Genomic DNA, 21904 nt, shown 5'->3' on the forward strand with positions numbered 1-21904 from the left:
AGAGAAGTTTATCCTCTTTTCTAACTTCACAATGATATCTGAACACCTAAATGTAATGGGTCATTTTATGATTCTTTTTTTAGCACATTCTTTTGCTGCGGTAATACTATGGATCACATCCTGCTTCTTGAAACGCCAACCTTGGCCCCTGCCCTGGGTTCTCCTCATCATATGCTTTTAGTACTTCTTTCCTAGTCTCCTTTTTGGACACTTTTTCTTAAACCTGTTTCCTGAAATTTGGGTTCCTCAGGGTTCCATCTTTGCCTCACTCCTTTTCTGACTACCTCAGTTCTCCACGGGAGGCCTCACCTACTCTCATGGTTTCAAATCCTACTCACATGTGGATGATTCCCAAATCTGTATCTGAGCCCAGAACCCTCCTCTGAACATTATAGTCATGTATCCAACTGCCCTTAGGACATATCCACACAGATATTCCATTTAATACTTAACAGTCCAAAACGAAATTTTATGTCCCCCTTAAACTAGGTCTTCCTCTTGCAATGTCTCTCTCAGCTGGGGGTGTACCACCATCTACCACACAAGCTGGAAATCAGAAAGTCATCTTTGCCTCCCCCTCTCCCTCATGTTCTGCCTCCAATCAGTTGCCACCACGCCCTACCAAGTTTGCCTTTACGCCCGTCAGTCTGTTCCCTGCTCTTCACCACCTTTCTGTTAGGAAGCTATACAATGATGTAATTAAGAGCTTGGGCTCTGGAATCAGAACTCTCCATTCAGAGAGATCTGGGCTCAAATTCTGTCTCCACCCCTTATTAACTATGTGATCTTGAGCAAGTTACTTAACCTCTTTTTCATCTCAATTTCTTTCTCTATAAAATGAAAATAATAATAGTACCTACTTCATAAGATTATTGTGAGGGTAAAATGATGTAATACACGTAAAGCACTTAAAAAAAACTATGCTTACTTCATCTTCTTCATCATCATCATCACCACCACCACCACCACCACCACCACCACTACTGCCCTAATTTTGGCTCCCATCATCTCTCACCTGGATTATTATAATCATCTTCGAAATGGTTTATCTCTAATCTTGTTCCCCTGAAGACCATCTTCCTCACAGCCAACCGAGTGATTACTTAAAATTCAATCCAACTGTTTTATATCCTTGTTTAAAACTCAACAGCTCCTCAGTGCCAATGGGATAAAACTCAAGATCTTTCACACGACAGAGCTCTCGACGACCAGACCCTGCACAACTTCTCAGTTTCATCTCCTGCCACTCCTTAACTTTCTGCTCTATCGGTACCTAGCTGCTTGTGTTCCCCTGCACCAAACATGCTTTTTCATACCCTTGTGCCTTTGCTTATGCTATTCTTTTTTACTTGAATGCTTTTCACTTTTCTCTCATCTGGTGAATGCCTCTTCATTCCATAAGACTTCTCATTCTGTAAGACTGCCTTCTCCAGCAAGCCTTTCCTGAAGCCATCATTATACTGGGCACACTTCCCAATAATTCCCACAGTATACTGAATTTCTTTCTTACTCCAAATCTGTGTTATGATTATCTGTTCATGTTTCTGCCTAATACTGTTAGCCCCTGGAGGGCAGAGCCTGTGTGCTATTTACCCATAGGTGATACTTAATACATAAGGTCTTCTTACCAGCTTATCCACAAACCCATATCCACCTTCTCTGCCTAACATCCCCTTATAGGAGAAGTGGGCCTATCCCTATCAAAGGTCAATGCCTCCACTTGTGCTCTGGATCCCATCTACTCTGGGCTTTGCTCCTTCTGATAACCCTTCCCTCTCTACTGGAACATGGCCATTAGTTTACAAACACACTCTAGACCTCCCTCTTGTTAACAAAAACAAAACATAACACAACAAAACAAAACCCTCCCTGGACCCTAAATGCCCTCCAGTAACTGCCCCCAGTATTCAGGCACTCAACTTTGTAAAGTCTAACAATATTTTCCATGCTGATGTCATGCCTGAATTATTTTACTATCCTGAATAATATACATTTGTCAATGTCTTGCCATCAATAATCCCAAAGAAATGTTAGTGTGGAAAAACAGGAAGAAGGAAAGGCAGAGGAGCAAATTAGAAAAAGGAACAGCTTCAGAGTCACGGTCCCCAATGATTTGACTTCCCTGGGAAAGTTTAGCTAGCCTGCTACTCTAGGCTTGAGACTAGTGCTTTCCCCAGGAAGACACACTAATTAGTGTAGACTGGCAATATTAAACCTAAAATGACTTGATCTTTCTTTGATGAACTACAATGGCAGGACAGACGTAAATGGTAGTGGGAATACAAGTCACCATGTTCGTTGCCCACATGGGCAGATAGGTGGAGCCTGACAAAGGAAGCAGCCTACTAGCTCACCTTCTTCCCAGTGAGGACGGCCACACCACCATTCTCAATGTGAGGCAGCTCCTGAGCAGAGACATAGAAAGAAGGTGGCTGGAAATATATGCTGTATGGAGAAAAGGGAAAAAATGTTATAAGTACCTGGAACTGCTATCAACTTCCCCCAGAGCTTTAGTAAAATTGCTTCCACCATGGAAAACTTTTAGGAACATTTTCTAAAGTAAGTCTCCAAGGCCACTAAATCTTGGTCGCGACTTACTTATACAGAGGTGTTTTACACTAGTGAGTCTCAACTGGGAGCAGTTTTGCCTACCAGGGACATTTGACAATGTCTGGATACATTTTTGGCTATAATAGCTTTGGGGGAGGATGCTTCTGGTATCTAGTGGGTAGAGGCCAGCGATGCTGTTAAACATCCTACGATGCACAGACAAGGCCCCCAAAACAAAGAATTATCCAATCCTAAAGGTCAATAGTGCCGAGGTCGAGAAACCCTGCTCTGGATTTAGGTTCCTTTCATAATATTCTTTTTTTTTTTTTTTTTAAATATTATTTATTTATTTATTTATTTATGGCTGTGTTGGGTCTTCGTTTCTGTGCGAGGGCTTTCTCTAGTTGCGGCAAGTGGGGGCCACTCTTCATCGCGGTGCGCGGGCCTCTCACTATCGCGGCCTCTCTTGTTGCGGAGCACAGGCTCCAGATGCGCAGGCTCAGTAATTGTGGCTCACGGGCTTAGTTGCTCCGCGGCATGCGGGATCTTCCCAGACCAGGGCTCGAACCCGTGTCCCCCGCATTGGCAGGCAGATTCTCAACCACTGCGCCACCAGGGAAGCCCTAGGTTCCTTTCAAAGTTAGAACACGAGGAGTGTCCAAGGAGCTGGTATGCACATCCACCCAAACGAGCTGTCCAGAATGGCACTGGTCAATGGACAACTAGGTCTAGCTCCTGAGATGATTTTGCCTCAAACAGTAGACAGTAACCATGAAATATTAATTAAGGGATGGATAACATAACTGGAAGTATGCATCCTGCCTGAGAAAAGGACATGATAATACGAGTGAGGGAGGCAGGTAGATTTATAAAATTTAGTCCAGTGTCAAAGGGATCCACTAATGAGAAAAAAAATTGATACCCAAAGAACACGGTACTGGACTCAGGAGATCCAAGGAGTCTTTTAAAAGGAAAGGGCTTCTTGACTTGTATTTCCAAGTCTCTCATGCAAACATTTTAATAGAGGTTCTTCCTTACAGTGTTCCCACTATATACCCCCAATTCTGAGTGCCTCCTAGGGAATCCAAGGAAGTGCCACTGAACAGTTTCTTTTTTTTTTTTTTTTTTTTGCTTTTATGGGACATGCCTAGGCAGGTGTGAAGAAGTGACAACACAGGCTGAGCTGCTCTTCACTAGAGACGTCTAACACAAAGGTCCTGGAAACAGGAGCATTAGTGCTTCAGAGGCCAACATTACATCTTCAGTTGTTGGTAGATCTGGTTAACAGAATCCAGGACTCTTGCCACTATAGCCCATTGTTGCCTCTAAGCTATACCAAGTGTGTACCACAGCGGACTCCAGTGTGCAGCCAAGTCATCTGTCCTACTCACTACATGCGGTTCATGCAAAATCCTGACCTACTCTTTGTGCTTAGCTGAAGTTGCTGGTCGGACCCATTTTACATAAGTGAACAGACCTCCTCTCTTTCCCATTCCATTGTTTGAATCGCAGTGTCTTTGTGACATTTGGATCATCTGAAAACCACAGTTCTTTTGAAAGAGGAGGTCTCATGTATGGCAGCTCAGGATCTTCAGATATGATTAGTACCTTTAGACACAAAACAATGATACTTATCAGAGCCAAGTCATTTAAGAGGCAAATAAAGCGTTCACATTGGCTAAGTGCTTGCAGACCGTGACCTCCGTGCCAAGCAAGACAGTATGTGCCTTACCCTGGCCCCAGGATCCCGAGCCCGGATGGATCTGGCTGCAGCAAAAGCAGCAGTGCCTCCACCGATGAGCAGGAATGGAATGTGACTTGGTACCCTGACTTCAGGAACTGGCTCTCCTTCTGGAGCTGTAAGCAAAAGACCAGACAGGGTGAATTTTTTTTTAAGTCTCAGACAACTCCTTGCCACTATTTAAAAAAAAAAAAAACACCTTGCACTTGACTCAATCCTTTACATAAAAAGCTAGCAAAACACTGCAGCTACATTAATCTTATCAAATTTCATTGCATTCTGACAGTATAGGAGAAGGCAGCATTCCTTTCATTTCATAAGTGAAAAATACCCAAAAAAGAGGTGACTAATTTGGCCAATGTCATTCACTCACTAAGTCTCTCAGAACTAGAACCTAGCTTAGTGTTTAGCTATTTCTAAAATATATTAGAAAGTATATATTAGAAAGCTTCTGCCCTTCCCATTAATTTCTTAATGACCAACAGGAACATATCAAGTTCAATTTCACCTTTTGTTAGCAATAAAGGGGGAAAACCCAGCAGATCAATTGTGGATTATTAAACAATGTTCAAAACTAAGGAGGTGGTATGAAGGAAAGCAATGGAAATTGCCTACCCAGAGTCGTGGGGCTTATTAAAGGATTAAAACATTCCTCTCTGAAAAATCAAGCCAGATGTGTGGGATGGAAGTGATGGCTAGAGCTATATGCTTTAGGGAAACAAATATATCTTTAACAAATTGAAACTCCAAAGACTCAAAAGGGGAACAAAACAGACCAAAAGAATGTCCTCATGGAAAAAAAAGGCCTTCATCTCTTTTCCAATAATTTTCCTTGCCAAGCTTGCATTTTTTATTTAAAGCTTGCCCTTAAGAGTCTAATATAAAGAAAAACAACCAATCATAATTATCACTAATTTTATTCTCAAACCCAAATTACAGTCAAACACTGTAACAAATTGCCCCCCGGTCTGGGGTAATACCACAGTTTCTGGAAGCTTACAATCTCACGGCATCATGTCTAAACAATATACCCGCAAAGCATAGCACCCAAATTGTTTATAACTTTCCCTTTATATATTGAGTCTCAAATCATACTCACCAGATGATGTGGCCCTTTTCTGTTTCTCTTCTGGTGTCAGCCCTAACCCTGAAATTCTTTCATTGTATCTTTTTTGGTCATCTTTTATTGTCTTGTAGGCCTGAAGACCCAAACATGGAGAAAATTTATTTCATCATGCAGCTAGCTAGCTCATACCATAAGTAACATTCATTATCTTTCAATTAAATGAGAAGCTTTTGTCTACATGAGGTAAGCTCTTCTATGTTAGAATCACTAAGGCAAAAATTATTTTCTTAAGAAATAAAAAATACCGAGTGTGTACACACTTGGTGTGGAAAGAACACAGGTAAGCAGATGGAAATGTTGCAGTTTCAGATTTCCTTAGGCTCTAGGTGAAGAATTTTCCTCATATTTAATTCTGAAGGTACAGCTAAAGAAAAAAGAAAAACATTTTATACTGGAAGAAAAAAGTGCTAGGAAGAGCTAAACTTTATAAAAGGGGTTTTGGACTATGCTGGATACTACCTGTGAAACCAATCTATATGGTCCTGAGTAGGAAGCTGGGACATAGGTTTTCTTGGTAGATGTCCCAAGTTTCGCTAAGTACTTAGATAATGCCCTGAAGCATGTCCGCCAGTATGCCTAGTCTTATAGAGTAACCCATCTTTCCCTCAATGGCCTATCCTTTTATGACACTCAGATACTTAATGGGCAAACATCTCGCTTAAACACCTACTGTATTTCAAATATACTATCTTCTCTACCCTTTCAAATTGAAGAAGGGTACCTTAGCACTGACTAGTTTTTTTTTTTTAATACAGCATCAGAATTTATTGAAGATTTTTAAAAAAGCAGTAGGCAAGAATGACTTGTTTTCATTACAACACTTTTGCTCTTTTGTACCCCACAGGGTCAATAAGATAGGAATTTAAGTGACCATATGTCAGTTGAAATCCCAGATTGTTAATTAATTGGAGGAGAAAGTAAGGACAATCAGAGGAAGTATCATAAAACATGTTCTAAGAATACTTCTATGAGCCCCTTACAAAGCAGCCCACTAGGCAATGTGCTGCAGTAAGGAACCTGGACTCTCAGACCTGGACTTGACATTTATGAGCCTGGAAACATCTAACATATGATATGAATGGACTAGAAAATTAAGTACTGTATGTTAAAAGATAATGGTTATTCCTTGAATTTACCACTAAATTCATCAAATTCATAAATTGAATTCAACTAACATTAATTTCAGGAAGAAAGTATTTTTATCTTGGCATCAGATATCATAAACAAGTCCAGCATTTACTCATTCCTTAAAAAAATATTTATTTTAAGAAAGGGACATTTACCTAAAAAGACGGCTTAAGCTGGTCAGTGTGAGTGAACAGAGAAATAAACTGGGGTCATGTTCACATTGAGAGGGATATCCAAAAATAGCCTAGGGCCTCTCATACCTCCTAATGGCTTCACACACGAGGGGAAGAGCAGACCAAGAAATATCTTGAGGTTTAGTGGGGAAAGGACAAGAAAGAGGTTTGTCACATATTTATATACATATATATTTATATATTTAGCTTTTAAGTAAATGTTCCAATATAAAAATAAGTTTACAGACATACTAAATAAAAATTTACCTTTTTCCCCCGTGTGTTTCTGTCTCCCCAGTTTGCACAGATTTTCAGTTAGTGACATGAATACATGTCAGGTTAAGAAAAACTACAAACTTATGAAATATGTTAGCAGACAACTTTCCTAAACAGATGAATATAACGCCATATATTCATCTTAAAGGAATATGAAAGGAAACAGTTCATTTTCTGAGTCAGGCAATGTGGTCCTATCAGTTGAACAATGGCAAAGGGCCCAAATACTAAGTCTCATTAAATATTCTAAAGGCCACCCTGACTCTGCTCACTGACAAATCTAAGCCACCTCATTATTTAAAATGTAATATAAAACTATACAAAATAGTTTGGTAGACAAAAGCTTATCATTTAACCTGAAATCACTATAATATAGCAGCTTTATTATTACCAGTGTTGGATAAACCCAGAGGGCAATGAGGCATTTAACTGAATGGCTTGAGAGGAACTTGTGCTTCACAGGCATTTCTAGGCAGGAGAAAGCAACAGTGAGTGGCCCTATCTTGTGGCCTGGCATTAAGAGATTCGCCTGGCCAGCTCTGTGGAGGCCATCCAACTCTGGTACAGCAACATAAACCAGAGGTTTAATAGGTTTCAACTGTTACAAACATATCAGATGCAAATAATTTAAATCTATTTCTGAATGAATGGGGTGGAACTGATGGGAAAAGTTGAGAGAGCTATAAAATGGAAAAGTTAAGGTTTAGAGGGTAGTATCTGAATTATGAAAGAGAGGCATTTAAGAAAGCTATCCACACGAATGCATTAGCTTGTACCACTTCAGCCACTAGTTTGACCAAATTACAGATTACAAAAGGGACACTGCCAAATGAATTTACTTGAAATAGAGGCTGGGGGTGAGCGGGAAGAACACTGCAATTTCTATGGCTTTTTGGACCTCCTCCGAAGCATTCAATAAAATGCCTTTTCACAATAAAAGTAGGGTTAATTTATTGTTTCCCATAAAACACAAAAATTACATTTTACCTAAAATGATTCAAAATGGATGGTGTTCAAGTTACCTTTACTTGCATTCAATGTTTACTCTTTGAGACTGTCTTGTTAGGTATGCAGCACTAAAGCACAATATAATTTAGCATCATAAAAAAAAAGAATTATGAAATTGGCAAAAGTTTCAAAGAAAGGGTTGATGATGAGGATTTATAATAATCATTAAATGTATGGCTTTAGATATATCTGGTAAGACTTCCACAGTCTGAAGAATGAGACTGGAGGACTCCCTAGTGACTGACAATGTCCCTTTAATAAATACCTAGAAAGCACATGCTGTGAATATTTCATCGTATTCTAATGGATCAAGTTTTCAATAGTGCCATGGTCTCACCCACCCTACCCCAAAATATATTTTACTGTAAGTATCTTACATAATAAACTCCTGCCCCAGTGACTGTTGCTCCTACAATTAAGAAGTATACTAGGCTGCTGCCATCTTTCCCAGAAGCACCTGTAGACGCTAATGATCTAGAAGGGGATCCTAGGTGATGACACTGCACAACTGTAGGTAAAGATAAGGCCAAGAAAGAAACAAAAGGAAATAGAAAAAGCACTAAGTATTAATGAAGAAACATTCAACACAAAGGCAGGGAAGCATTTTTGGTTACCCTGTGCTAAAAAAGAAAAAAATGCTGCTCCAGGAATGGAGGAGAATGTATATTTCCTCGAAGTCTGTTATCAGACAGAGCTCACCTATTTCTTACTCTGATTTGACCCACAACTGGCAAGAGCTGTCTACTTTTCTTGTGCACTTGGGAGTTAGGTCAGGGAATGATAATCTAAGTAGCTTCAAATAATTTTCATGTCCCCCCTTTTTTTTAACCTAGATCAAGTAACAAAGATAAGTTCACCGTCTTACCAGGGTAGAAAGAACTAAAACTGTAATGTCATCCAACCATTTGCTCTCAATAAGTAAAATAAACAGCTTCCTTCAATCAAGGGTGTTACTAGGTGTTATCTAAGTTGGTTCACTCAGCCTTACATGATCCAAATTTAGACTGATCTGCTTAGTCACAGTAAACCCTGCCAAGTTAAAGAAAAATGCCCACAGAATAACTCCTCTGTGACCAGCTAAGCTGATCAGAGTTCATTTAAGGAGACATTATTGTGGTACTACCACATAGCAGTTAAAACCATACTTCCCACCTCACACAAACTCCATCCTAAAACTGGAGATACTAGGCCTACCTCTATAATTTAGTATTTGGGTGAGATTCAGGGATAGTTTTCCTTTCAGAAATGCCAGATTGAAGGTTGTTGTTTTTAAATGTTTATTATCCCAAACTAAGGAAAAATAAAATATTTGACAAATGGGTCAAAATCAAATATTGTGCTAAGGAGCTGCAATAAATTTTGACCATATTCACAGGTTAGTGTGTCACATCCAAGAGAAAAGGTACAATTTTGTGGATTAGTCAAATCTAAGAAAACGCAGAGGCTTTCAAGTAAAGAGTAAAAAGACAAGTGAAAAAAGCAAAGATAATCAACGTGAGATTAAATTTCAGTCATTCCCAAATTGGCTCTCATAGGAAATTAGACAGCAGGCACTTTAAAGAAGGCTTTTTGGAAATTTTTCCAAAAGGAGAAAGGAGAATTAGTTGTAAAAGTCTTAAAGCAGAGAAGTATTGAGTCTATTAGTGGGAGCTGTTTGGCAGCTTCTTTACACAAGCTGCTTTTCTACTTACATATGCACCAGCTCCTATTGTTGATAAGCCCACAATAAGGACTAATACAGAATTATCGATTTTGCCCCCTGATGCACCAGAGCTAGTCATTTGTCTTGTCATCTGGAGTTCTAGAGGAACATGCCATCGCTGGAACAAGTTGTTGCCTAAGGAACACAATTTATTAAGACACACACACATACAAAAATAAAATAGTTAATACATGTTTATGACTAAACATCAATGCACTGTACAAGTAAAGACTTAACTGCCCATTGGGCTGTGTGATATTCACTGTCAAATGACCAAGGGAAAAAAATCTTCAAAACTGTACACACAAATACAACAGATATCAGAATGCACACTCTTAAGTTGTTGGAGTTTTAACAGTACAATTTAATGCTGTCCAGGGAGGAATTTATAGCTTCCAGAAAAGGTAATGAAAAATACCCGGGCAGTTCATCAAATACCTCTCTCTTCACATCTTCACCGTAAATGAAGTAAACATGGAGAGATGACTGAATAGATAGATATAACAAGTTAACTACAGGCTACCCGCGACACGCTAACAACTACTTAAGGAGTAGTCTAAATGGCTGGTTCAAACCCTGCACAAAATAATAAACTCCTGCAACACAATCTAACCAGAATACAGTTTAGTCTTGTGTGAAAGGCAATGTGTCCTGGAAGACAGAAATGGTAAAGCTTAGAAGAAAACCAGAAAAAAAAAATTAGGTGAATTTATCTCCCCCAAAGAACTGAAGAATTTTGGACTATGAAATGTTTTTTACAATGACAAAATTTAAAATATATACCAACTATCAATACTTGGCTCTCAGTCCTCCAAAATAATACAAAGATTATGTTGATGCAAAAACTCGGTACAGCTATGTAAGAATCTGAGGATCATAACAACGCTCACACATGGAAATGTAAGAGTTTCATAGACTTCTTTCTCCAGGAGGATGCTGGCATTTTCAGATGAAGGAAGAAGGTCTCAACACCTTCTCTGCTTGTGATATTCCTCGTGTTGACTATTGACCTAGAACAGGGGTTTGCAAAACTTTTTCTGTAAAGAACCAGATAGAAAATATTTTCAGGTTTGCGGGCCACATGGTGTCTGCTGCAACTACTCAATTCTGCTGATGTTGCACAAAAGCCATAACATATAAATGAATGGGCGTGACTGTGTCCCAATAAAACTTTGTTAATGGACACTGAAATGTGAATTTTAAATAATTTTCAAAAAATAGTCTATTAACAATTTTTTTCAGCCATCTGAAAAATGTAAAAACCAATTTTAGCTCAAGGGGCATACCAAAGCATGTGGCTTTGGCCTGTGGGCTGTAGTTTGCCAATCCTGATCTAGAACAGTGGTTCTAAAACCTGAGTGCGCATCAGAATCCCCTGGAGGGTTTGCTAAAACATGGATGGCCAGACCTACCCCCAGAGTTTCTGAGTTGGAGGATCTGGGATAGGGCTCAAGAATGTGCATTTCTAACAAGTTCCCAGGTGATGCTGATGCTGCCAGTCTACACTTTGAGAATCACTGGTCTAGAGGCAAGTAGATATGTTCTGCTCTGACCAAGCTTTAAAAGACAAACAGAACGGCGCTGGTAGCTATTCCATATGTACTTGCAGAGATGTGAAATAGGGAGCTTTCCCCCTTGCTTTCACAATAACAGGGCTCAGAGGGGTAAAAACACGTCCAAAACGGGGCTGCAGTCTCTTACCTGAAATCCTTGGGAACATGTGCATTCCAGAACTTGGAATTGTTAGGTTTTAAGTATATAATGCATACACCATATAGTAACACCCAACACAGTAAGGGGCAGCAACCCAGTCACACACATTAATGTTTCTATGACCAAGCACACTGAGTGGAATAAACAAAAGACTCTAAGTAGCTTCTCTCCAGTTCAGGTCAGGTTTTACTGACAAATGACTCACAAAAACTTGATTTTTAGTCCTATTTTGATTTCTAGATTATAGATAAGAGACTATGGACCTATATTCTTAGAACTGGAAATGTATTTTTCTCTACTGTTTTTATTTCTTTCCTGTTTTAGAATCCTTCATCACCACATGAAATAAAACGGCTTATATTTGGAAATAACAACAAATCACGAAAATAAAAACATGTGCAAGAGTGGAGAAGCTTATCTCGATCTGGGCAAGCTTTTGATTTTCAGAAGTCCATAAAAACGATGAAGCATCAGAAATAGAAACTGACAACTCTCAGAGCTTAGAAAATGAAACTGGGTAGAAAAAGTTCCACATGGCTTAGTACAAAGAATTTAGTTTTGTCCCTTACCTTCACTCCAAGTTTTTTTTAACTGAAAATGAATGCTTTTAAAATTCCGTTTATCCCTCTAGAAGATCCTAAATACAGAAATAATAATAACTTTGTTTTAATATAATAATTTAATATAATATTCTGATTTTGCTTGCTTTTCACAAACATAAAACTAAAGGTGTAGATTTGGGTTAGTTCAGCAGTTCTTGCCTCAATTTGCACACAAAAAAAGACATTTAAAAGTAAATTGGTTTTCTCAGGGTATATGCCCAGCAGTGAGATTGCTGGGTCATATGGTAGTTCTATTTTTAGTTTTTTAAGGAACCTCCATACTGTTCTCCATAGTGGCTGTATCGATTCACATTCCCACCAACAGTGCAAGAGGGTTCCCTTTTCTCCACACCCTCTCCAGCATTGATTGTTTGTAGATTTTTTGATGATGGCCATTCTGACCGTCATACCTCATTGTAGTTTTGACTTGCATTTCTCTTAAAAAAAAAAAAAGATTCTAAAGAACCTAGGGGCAGGACAGGAATAAAGACACAGACGTAGAGAATGGATTTGAGGACACGGGGAAGGGGAAGGGGAAGCTGGGACGAAGTGAGAGTGGCATGGACATATATACACTACCAAATGTAAACTAGATAGCTAGTGGGAAGCAGCCGCATAGCACAGGGAGATCAGCTCGGTGCTTTGTGACCACCTAGTGGGGTGGGATAGGGAGGGTGGGAGGGAGACGCAAGAGGGAGGGGATACGGGGATATATGTATACATATAGCTGATTCACTTTGTTATACGGCAGAAACTAACACACCATTGTAAAGCAATTATACTCCAATAAAGACGTTTAAAAAAAAGTAAATTGAGGGCTTCCCTGGTGGCGCAGTGGTTGAGAGTCTGCCTGCCAATGCAGGGGACACGGGTTCGAGCCCTGGTCCGGGAAGATCCCACATGCCGCGGAGCAACTAGGCCCGTGAGCCACAACTACTGAGCCTGCGCGTCTGGAGCCTGTGCTCCGCAATGAGAGAGGCCGTGATAGTGAGAGGCCCGCGCACCGCGATGAAGAGTGGCCCCCGCTTGCCGCAACTGGAGAAAGCCCTCGCACAGAAACGAAGACCCAACACAGCCAGAAATAAATAAATAAATAAAGGAGTTCCTTTAAAAAAAAAAAAAGTAAATTGATTTTTTACAAAGTAAATGGGTTTATATTTAAACTATTGCTTGAAAAGAAATATAATACAATACTGTCATTAACAAACCAACTTTTCACATACCTAGTGACTTTAATTTTGTAAAAGGTGATAATATTGTATGGATGTTCATATTTTCCCTCCAATTTTCTTTTACCTATAAAATTATTCCCACTCCTTTCCCCCCATAGCCTCAAAGTTTTAGGAGATTTTACATTATGACTGAAACATGCCTTTTCACTTGTCTTATTAATGTGGGAAAGCCACCTTACTCCTTGACTTCTTATTGCCCCAATCTACTTGTTTTAGATCTTCTGCAGTCAGACCACATGTACAGAAGTAGAGCTTCCTTCCTCACACTTAGGATTCAATTCTTTTTTTTAAAATTTGATCATTTATACATAATAATATGATTGCCATTTTAGCGATAATTAGAACCTCTACTGTGTCATATAATTATCATTTCTTTTTAGTGATTGGAATAATTAAGATCTAGTCTCTTAGCAAGTCTGATAATATAATACAACATTATTGTCTATATTCATTATATCGTGCAAAGATTCAATTCCTGTAGGTGTTTGCTCAACAAATATTTCTTGAATTAATGAATAAAATAAGGAAGTAGAAATTCTTCCCAGTTCTACTGATAAGGACTGAACATTTTGAAGAATTCTTTGCAAAGAAGTTTTGGCCATATCCCATTGTACAGGCTGCTTAATAATAAATTAGTAACTTCAAATACCACAGGCTAGCATTAGAATAGTACCTAAATTAGCAAATTCATTTCTGTAGATTTCATAATCTCCTGTTTTTCCATACTCCCAGAAGGCCTTTTCCAGAAATACATCCACACAATTGAGGCACCTAGGAATCTCAAGTGGTTAAGAGGTCTATATGCTCTTGAATCTTGTTTTCTGAATGTCAAACTTATTTTTCTGACATGGATAAAACACAGGATAGGACAAGCCTAGATGATCTGTCCATTGTAGTTAGATGCCTCTTGTGTGAAACACTCTGAAGGCACCAGAAGAAAAATGATTTAGATGACAGAAAAAAAAATCTAACTCTATTCTGCAAAGTTAAGTCCTTCACAGTACTAGGGTTCAGTCACTGAGAATTCGCCATGTACCAGAGACTGTACAAAATGCTGAGGACACAAAGATAAATATGACATAACTCCTGTCTCAGATAGTGTATAGTTTAGGAGGGGAGAACGGCTGCTACTATTCTGAATATCAGAAAATGAACTTGACACAAATCACAAGAGACTCAAGGCTGCTCAGTTTGGTTTTTAATCCTTAGGTCAGAGGAACGGAAGGGAAAGAGTCATTATTCATCAGAACAGTAGTTTCCAAACTTCCCTGATCATATGAATTACATCAAGGGGCTTGTTAAATATAAATTCCCAAGGCTCTCTCCTAGAGATTCTCATTCAGTACTTTTAGGGTTGGCCCTCCACTCAATTTATATGACCAGGCAAGTTCTGGAAACATAAAACTTACAATATGCAACAACTCCCTTAAAATATTAGAAAATGTCTAGAAAATACAACATATTAATTGGTTGCAGAAAATGCTGACTTGCTAAAATTTTCTTCTGGAAAGTTTTGCCTCAGCAGAAAGAGTGGGTAAAGGCTCATCTTCTAGGCTTCAAAGAAAGTGTCATTTGGCAGTGTCCAGGAAGCCTGGATCCTTGCCCACAAGATGTCCAGTTTCCTTTTTAAAGAGGTGAGAAGGATTCTGAACAGAGAAAAATGTTCAAACATTTGACCCTCACCTCAGGGGTCGGTGATCAGTCTGATCACATCGGTGGCACAATGTTTGATAACCAAATAAAATACTACAGAATAGAAAATATCTACTACCTAACCAATCTGCTCAGTGCTGAATGCAGATATAAACTGGTGACTATTAATTACCTTTAATCATTTCTGGAAAGAGGCAGAGCATCCAAATAAAGTAAATAAATAATAGCAATTATGGTTTTAAGGTAAAAGGCAACATATAATGGAAATGAACCTGACAATGGTGACAGATGTGGATGAGATGTTTCAAGGGAGGTTTAAAGTTTGCTATAATCCTGGCAAAGAACTAGTGGGGAGGAAGGGAAAAACGGAGGGGAAATGGCATATCAACAAACAATGCCTCTTCCTGATCTATGCAAAAACATATGGTAAATGCTGCTATGTGCAAAAGAAACCATATTAAAAGCAATCAGTAATCAAGCCAGAAAACAAGGTTGATTCCTTAAATGACAGAAGCATTGCTTTTTGAAACTGTAACCACCCCCACCCACTGCTAAAGGTAATGATGTTATACTCTGGTGCTTGGCCAAAGGACAAAGAGTAAGTGTATATAAAGAAATGATGGATATGTCGAGAAGTCAGAATATATTCTACAGCAGACTGCCTTAAAATAAAGTCATGCAATGGAAAAGAACATTTTCAGTGAGTATTTTTCAGTAGTTCTAATATCACCAACCACCTCAAATGTCTCATAAATCAATTTACCTTTGCAAATCCATACTTAATTGATGAGAACTTTTGGTCAGACTTCAGAATGCTGGCAAAAGTTGTGAGTTTTAAGCAAAATAAGTACACAAAGTTTGAAAGCCCAGTGTGAATGAAAATCTTCAGCTTACCTAAATTTCTGTCCAACTTACATAGAGCATCCTCATTTCAATGCACAAAACCCATACAGATGACATCATAGACAGGAGGTTAGTTTTTAAAATCTAATCTGGTTTTTAAGTTCCCAAAGCAACATGTCTTAGAACATACGTCAGGTATACCCATCAGGAAACATTTTCTTGAGGCACAGCAACTGGAAAAACTATTCAAATGCACATTTCCGTAGACTCTCACAATCTAAGGGAAATATTTTCCACTTTTTTTTTTAAAGCACCCAGAAGGCAGTTCCAAATTGAAAAGGCCTCAAGGCAGTTCCACACTGACATAGCAAATGTGAATATCCTCGGGTGGCCAAAGATGATTGATAAAAAAAACAAGAACAACAAAACAGCACCTCCTACAGGTGAATAATTCTTTACCCCCCTGAAATTGTGCAGGTTGGAAATCAGCAGGCTCAAGACATGCTTAGATAAATTCAAGGAATCTGATGCCCAATGGGCTAAAGGGGAACCGGATTCATCCTTAACCTTTTGAGGTCAAACTTTAGGAAGCAGTGTGGAGTTGGGGCAAGAGGATTAGGGACCTAGAGACTGGCAAACTAACCTCTGCTCTGCCTGTTACTTAGGTATGTGACCTTGAGCAAGCAATTTCACCTCTCTGTGCCTCGGTTTATTATCTATAAAATGGGTGGGTTGAACTTTACTACGAAATCCTTTCTAGCTCTAAAATTTGCTGAAACAACTTCATGGAGGGCAAATACAATGCGTTCTGCAAACTGTTTCTTCGAAGCGTTGAGACTACCAAGAATTACACTGAGCAGGCATCTCAGACTAATTCTGGGCCAACTCTTCCCGGTGGCTGGCGCACGGCGGACTGACTCCTTACTTGCACTGATTGCACTGTTTCTGTTTCACAGGGCACTCAAATCTATGAATCTGATCTGGGGTTTGGAAGGTAGGCAGGTAATATGCTCATTTACAGAAGGAACTGAGGCGTAGGGCTTAAGTGTCCTGCTTAAAGTCTCTCAATCGATAAATGACAAAGTCTACTTCATTGCTCTAAAAAGGCGAACTGGGGGTGGCCGGGAGGTGGCATTGGACAATACGAGACAGCCAGCTGTTCTGTTATCCCTGAACAGCAAACCCTCCCAGGAAAAGGCCTCAAGCCGACTACTGAGCTCAAATCCCTTGAAGGTCAGGCCGGCACGGCTTGCGAAACTCACGGTTTGGATCCCGCCAATTCGGAATTCACGCGACTGTAAGTGTGTTTATAGTTTTTCCCCAGGGGTGGGGGTGGGGTGGGGGGGAAGGCCTGAGGGGCATAGGGAGCCTGTAGAACCCAGGCCCTTGGTCTTCAAGGTGGGGTTTGCCCGGGATGGGTCAGTCACCTGGGAGCCGGTTCCTCTGCCTCGGGCCTCGGACGCACACCGTCCGCACCAAGGGCGCCAGCTTCTGCTTCAAAGCACCCGCCGCCAGGCCTCCACACCGGTACATTTCGGCAACCGCTACTCTGGACCTCCTCCTCCTTTCCTTTCTTCTTAAGCACGGACCCACAGGTCAAACACCGTGGGCCTTAGCCCGTTCCTCCGGCTCCCTTCACACGCACTCTACGTAGGCTCCTCCTCCCAGCCCCGGGTGGGCATTGGACAGCTAAGCCGGCCTTCTAGAGCAGGGGAAGGGGAAGCGCGACTGGAGGCCTACTGCGCAGGCGTAACGCTCAGCGCCGCATTGCGATTGGTCCGCACGGGGAGAAGCTGGGCGCATGCGCCTAGCTGTCCGAACACTTGGAAAGACTCCAGGCTGAGTTGCTTGCGAGCTTCTGCGGGTTGATGGCAACGCGTTCCGCTAAGCGAGCTCAAAAGCTGTCCAAGGAGGGACCGGTGGGGCCGCTTTGCCTGGCGGTTGTGGCCGGTGCTGCCGCTGTGTCGATGGCGGGAACCTGTAACGGCACCTCACAAAGCGTGGCCCCAGCACCGCAGTTTGTTCTTCTGTTTTAGGCCACTAATTACTAGGTACTAAGCTTTCCGGGTTCTCTGGCTGTAGTCCACTTCCAGTCTTTCCGTAGGTCCAGCCGGGGGACCTGGCTTCCCAGATTCGGAGTGGACTTCCGTCTTTTACAAATTGCTGGCGCTTTCCCACCCAGCCCCTGTTTGCAGGACAAGTAATCATTCCGCGCTCTCTTTCCCAAATCGCTTTTATATTGTGCAGTTCTGTGTCCTAGATGCTGTACGAGGTGCTGCGGACAGTCTTCCTGCTATTATGGCTTCCGTGCTTGAGAGCAAGATGCTGGCAAAAAGAGTTCGTGCTTCACAGACTTTCTGTGGGAGTATTCCTAAGCAGGATTTTAAGAGTTGTGGGAGGAGTAGGGTGAGGGGCTGAGTGTAAATAGGTGTTTTGACTCTACCAAATGTAAGCTAAATTGGAAATAAGTTATTGGCTGTATGCAAAACATAACATATGCCTATTTCAAAGTTTTGAGTTACATGTTCATTTAACAGGTATTTATTGAGCACTTGCCACTTGGACTGCGCTATTAAAGGAGCTCTGGGATATGAAAAGTATAGGAAGTGGTCACTGTCTAGTTGGGGAGATGACATATACTGGTCATTTAAATAATAAATAATATCTGATGTAGTGCAAGAGCAAGAGAAAATATGGGATGGAATAGCTAAGGAAGGACTTCATGTAAGAAGTGTTACTTGAGCTGTGTCTTGAAGGATGAGTAGTAAAATTCACATAGTGGAGGAGAAGGAATGATATTTCAGATGGTGAATAGTTTGGGACCAAAGGTAATATTTTCAGTGGTTAAGCACCATTGACTTTGCATCCGGTCTGCCCCAGGTTGAATCCTGGCTCTGCCACTTGGGCAAGTCACTTAACTTGTGCCTCACTTTCCTCTTCTACCAATCTCATAGGGTTGTTATGAAGATTAAATGAGCTAATATTTGTAAAGTATCTTAGAGGAAGCACCATGCTGCTTGGAGGTATAAAACAAAACCCAGCACGTTTTCAGGGGACAATGGTAGAGAGTACATACTAGGAAGTAAGTAAGGACAGGTGAATATGGTGGGGCCAGATTTGAACAGGCAAAAGAGTTTGGCCCTAATATTGTAGGTGATGAAGTTATTATCTTTAGTGGAATAGGGATAGACAATGAAATTACAAAGTTGTTTTAGGAAGTTTAACCCAGGAAGCAGTATTTATTGGGTGAAAATGATCCAGGGTTCCCTTACTCATTAAGAATAGGTTAATGTTCAGAAGTGCAGGTAGTAGTTGCCTTTTTTTAAAAAAAAAAATTTATTTATTTATTTATTTATATTTTTGGCTGCATTGGGTCTTCGTTGTTGCGCGCGGGCTTTCTCTAGTTGCGGCTAGCAGGGGCTACTCTTTGTTGCAGTGTGCGGGCTTCTCATTGCAGTGGCCTCTCGTCGCAGAGCATGGGCTCTAGGTGAGTGAGCTTCAGTAGTTGTGGCACGTGGGCTCAGTAGTTGTGGCTTGCAGGCTCTAGAGCGCAGGCTCAGTAGTTGTGGCGCACGGGCTTAGTTGCTCCGCGGCATGTAGGATCTTCCTGGACCAGGGCTCAAACCCGTGTCCCTTGCATTGGCAGGTGGATTCTTAACGACTGCGCCACCAGGGAAGTCCCAGTAGTTGCCTTTTAACCTAGGGCTGTTTGGGGGGATAAATATTGAAAATATCAATTCCACAATAAGGTAAAAAATTATTTCTACTTATTTCATATTTTAAAGGTCTTGCAGACATTGAAATTTATTGCTATTTCTAAAAGCCAATAATAAACATGGATTGATTAACTACAAAGTTAATCATATCTGTTGGTGAAAGAAGCTTTGGAAAACACTATCAAAATCATGACGATCAGATACCTATGAAAACAACTGGGTGTATTTGAAAGACAGTCATTTAATGATGCACAATTAACATACAAAAAAGACATTGTACAGCACATTTATTTTTGCAATAGGTACAATGAGGTTTTCTTGTCCTCTTAATAAAAAATTATATTTTATCATTTTGGGTGGCAAAAGCAACTTACACATATTGAATAACTCCAAAAATATAAGTGAAAGTTCCCCAAAATCTCACTCCACAGAGTATTTTATTAGGGCATGGGGCCCATTTTGATATACCACATTTCCAGAAATCAGTGTTTCTACCTTACAAATACAATGTGAACTCTCAGACTCAGTGACAAGTTTTTGCTGGGAGCATATGTCTAAATAATCTTATGTGGATGTAATATTTTTTTATGTCTCCCAGAAAGTTAGCATTAATTATGGCTATGAATTAGCAAAGCTTCTTTTCACTCTTTTTTTTTTTTTTGGCTGTGTTGGGTCTTTGTTGCTGCACGCGGGCTTTCTCTAGTTGCAGCGAGCAGGGGCTATTCTTCATTGCCGTGCGTGGGCTTCCCATTGCGGTGGCTTCTCTTGTTGTGGAGCACGGGCTCTAGGCGCGCGGGCTTCAGTAGTTGTACCGCGCGGGCTCAGTAGTTGTGGCTCGTGGGCTCTAGAGCGCAGGCTCGGTAGTTGTGGCGCACAGGCTTAGTTGCTCCGCGGCATGTGGGATCTTCCCGGCCCAAGGCTCGAACTTGTGTCCCCTGCATTGGCAGGCGGTTTCTTAACCACTGCACCACCAGGGAAGCCCTTCTTTTCACTCTTACCTACTGGATATGCCTAATTAATAGTTACCTTTTTTAAAAAATAGCTACTCTTCTGTAGATAATGATCACCAGGAGCATTAGCTTCAAATTCAGAGGAGAATGATTCGGCCAACTATTATCTAGACATCAACCAATCAAAAACAAAATACTGTACAATGAGGATTACTATTCACACTGGACAATGATAATTGGTATTCATAATGATGACCTTCGATTAGCCAACTAAGATTAAATCCTTCTCGAGGTTTAATATTGAATAGTATAATCTAGGGTTTTAGAAATGGGTGACCCACGTATATGCTAAAAGAGTTAGCTATAAATATATCTGCTAACTCAGCTTAAAAAGCTTCTTAACTAGAAGACCCCATTTTCCCAGCCATTTTGAGTAACTTGCACTTGGCTGAGCAGTCACATTCCAGTTTGCTTACAGATCTATCGCTGATGCACTGAATTGTTTTCCTCATAGTGGGAATGGATTTAGTCATATTTGTCTCTTCTGCAGCTCAGCCTCACACACAAATAAGATGGTAACTCACGTGTGCTACTGGAATCCCTGACCTTGATGGCGTTAGCAAATAACTCATACGTCGGTGCTATTGGTATGTGTCAATATTACCTTAGCTTATGAAATATGTGGGAGGAGGGATAAAGTCTTAAAAGCAAACATAAACGGGCACATTTTATTGTATGTAAATTGTACCTCAGCAGAGTTGATTTCAAACAAATTCTGAACCTGCAAATCACTTTCGGCAGAGGGAATACTGGTCTTGACCAAGATGTGTTATGCTTATTAAGCCTTGGGAAGCTGCCCCCTAACACCGTAAGAAAGTTCTGTTCATTTATCATCTTCCAAGCATAACCTAGGCTTCTGGCAAATTAGACCCAACCACTTTGTTCTACATTCAGTTGCAGAGGGGTGAACGCTCCTAGGGGTTTCTAATTCCTTTTGAAACTCCACCATCCTGGAAGGATTTATGATGATAGGGAGGGCTCGGGAATGCAACACACTGTGAGGTTTATGCCATGTCCCAAGATCCCTCCACCTGGACCTGTAATGGTTAGCCCCGGAAACAAAGTCCCCTTTTGCTGAAGCTGCCACCACCAGCTTCCCCCTTCTTCTACCCCATGTTCGGCCCTCTCCCGTGGCGGGCCTTCCCCATTGGCCAGACAAACACAACCGACTGCGGCAGCCAATGGGAGCCACTCTCCTGAACATTCAGAGGATGGGTGCTCGTGGTGTGATGAGGGGAGGTTGGCGCCTGGCACGCGCCCCCCTACATCTGACAAGTCTGTGACAGAAACACTAACTCCCCCTACACACGCACACCCGTGCCCCTGCCTACCTCTCGCAGCTGCGCGGGCCCCCATAACCCACAGCGTGTCTTGGCAGCGCCCTCCCCGGCTCCTTGGGGCGCGCGAGCGCACCTGCTTTCTCAATAAGAC

General features: G+C 40.9%; 1 protein-coding gene across 1 annotated transcript in view; it reads right to left on the minus strand.

The window, feature by feature from the left end:
- Nucleotides 1-17447, minus strand: part of AIFM1 (apoptosis inducing factor mitochondria associated 1) — a 28627-nt gene extending 11180 nt beyond the window's left edge. Inside the window, exons 1-6 of the mRNA XM_061177702.1 lie at nt 17175-17447; nt 9694-9839; nt 5391-5490; nt 4283-4407; nt 4028-4158; nt 2355-2445 (exon numbers count right to left, since the gene is read on the minus strand). Coding sequence (XP_061033685.1) covers nt 2355-2445; nt 4028-4158; nt 4283-4407; nt 5391-5490; nt 9694-9839; nt 17175-17280 — 699 coding nt within the window. The 5' untranslated portion in view covers nt 17281-17447. The remainder of the gene's footprint in view (nt 1-2354; nt 2446-4027; nt 4159-4282; nt 4408-5390; nt 5491-9693; nt 9840-17174) is intronic.
- Nucleotides 17448-21904: the final 4457 nt, after the last annotated feature.

Source organism: Eubalaena glacialis, chromosome X, assembly GCF_028564815.1.
Source record: "Eubalaena glacialis isolate mEubGla1 chromosome X, mEubGla1.1.hap2.+ XY, whole genome shotgun sequence".
In the NCBI taxonomy this organism is placed as follows: domain Eukaryota; kingdom Metazoa; phylum Chordata; class Mammalia; order Artiodactyla; family Balaenidae; genus Eubalaena; species Eubalaena glacialis.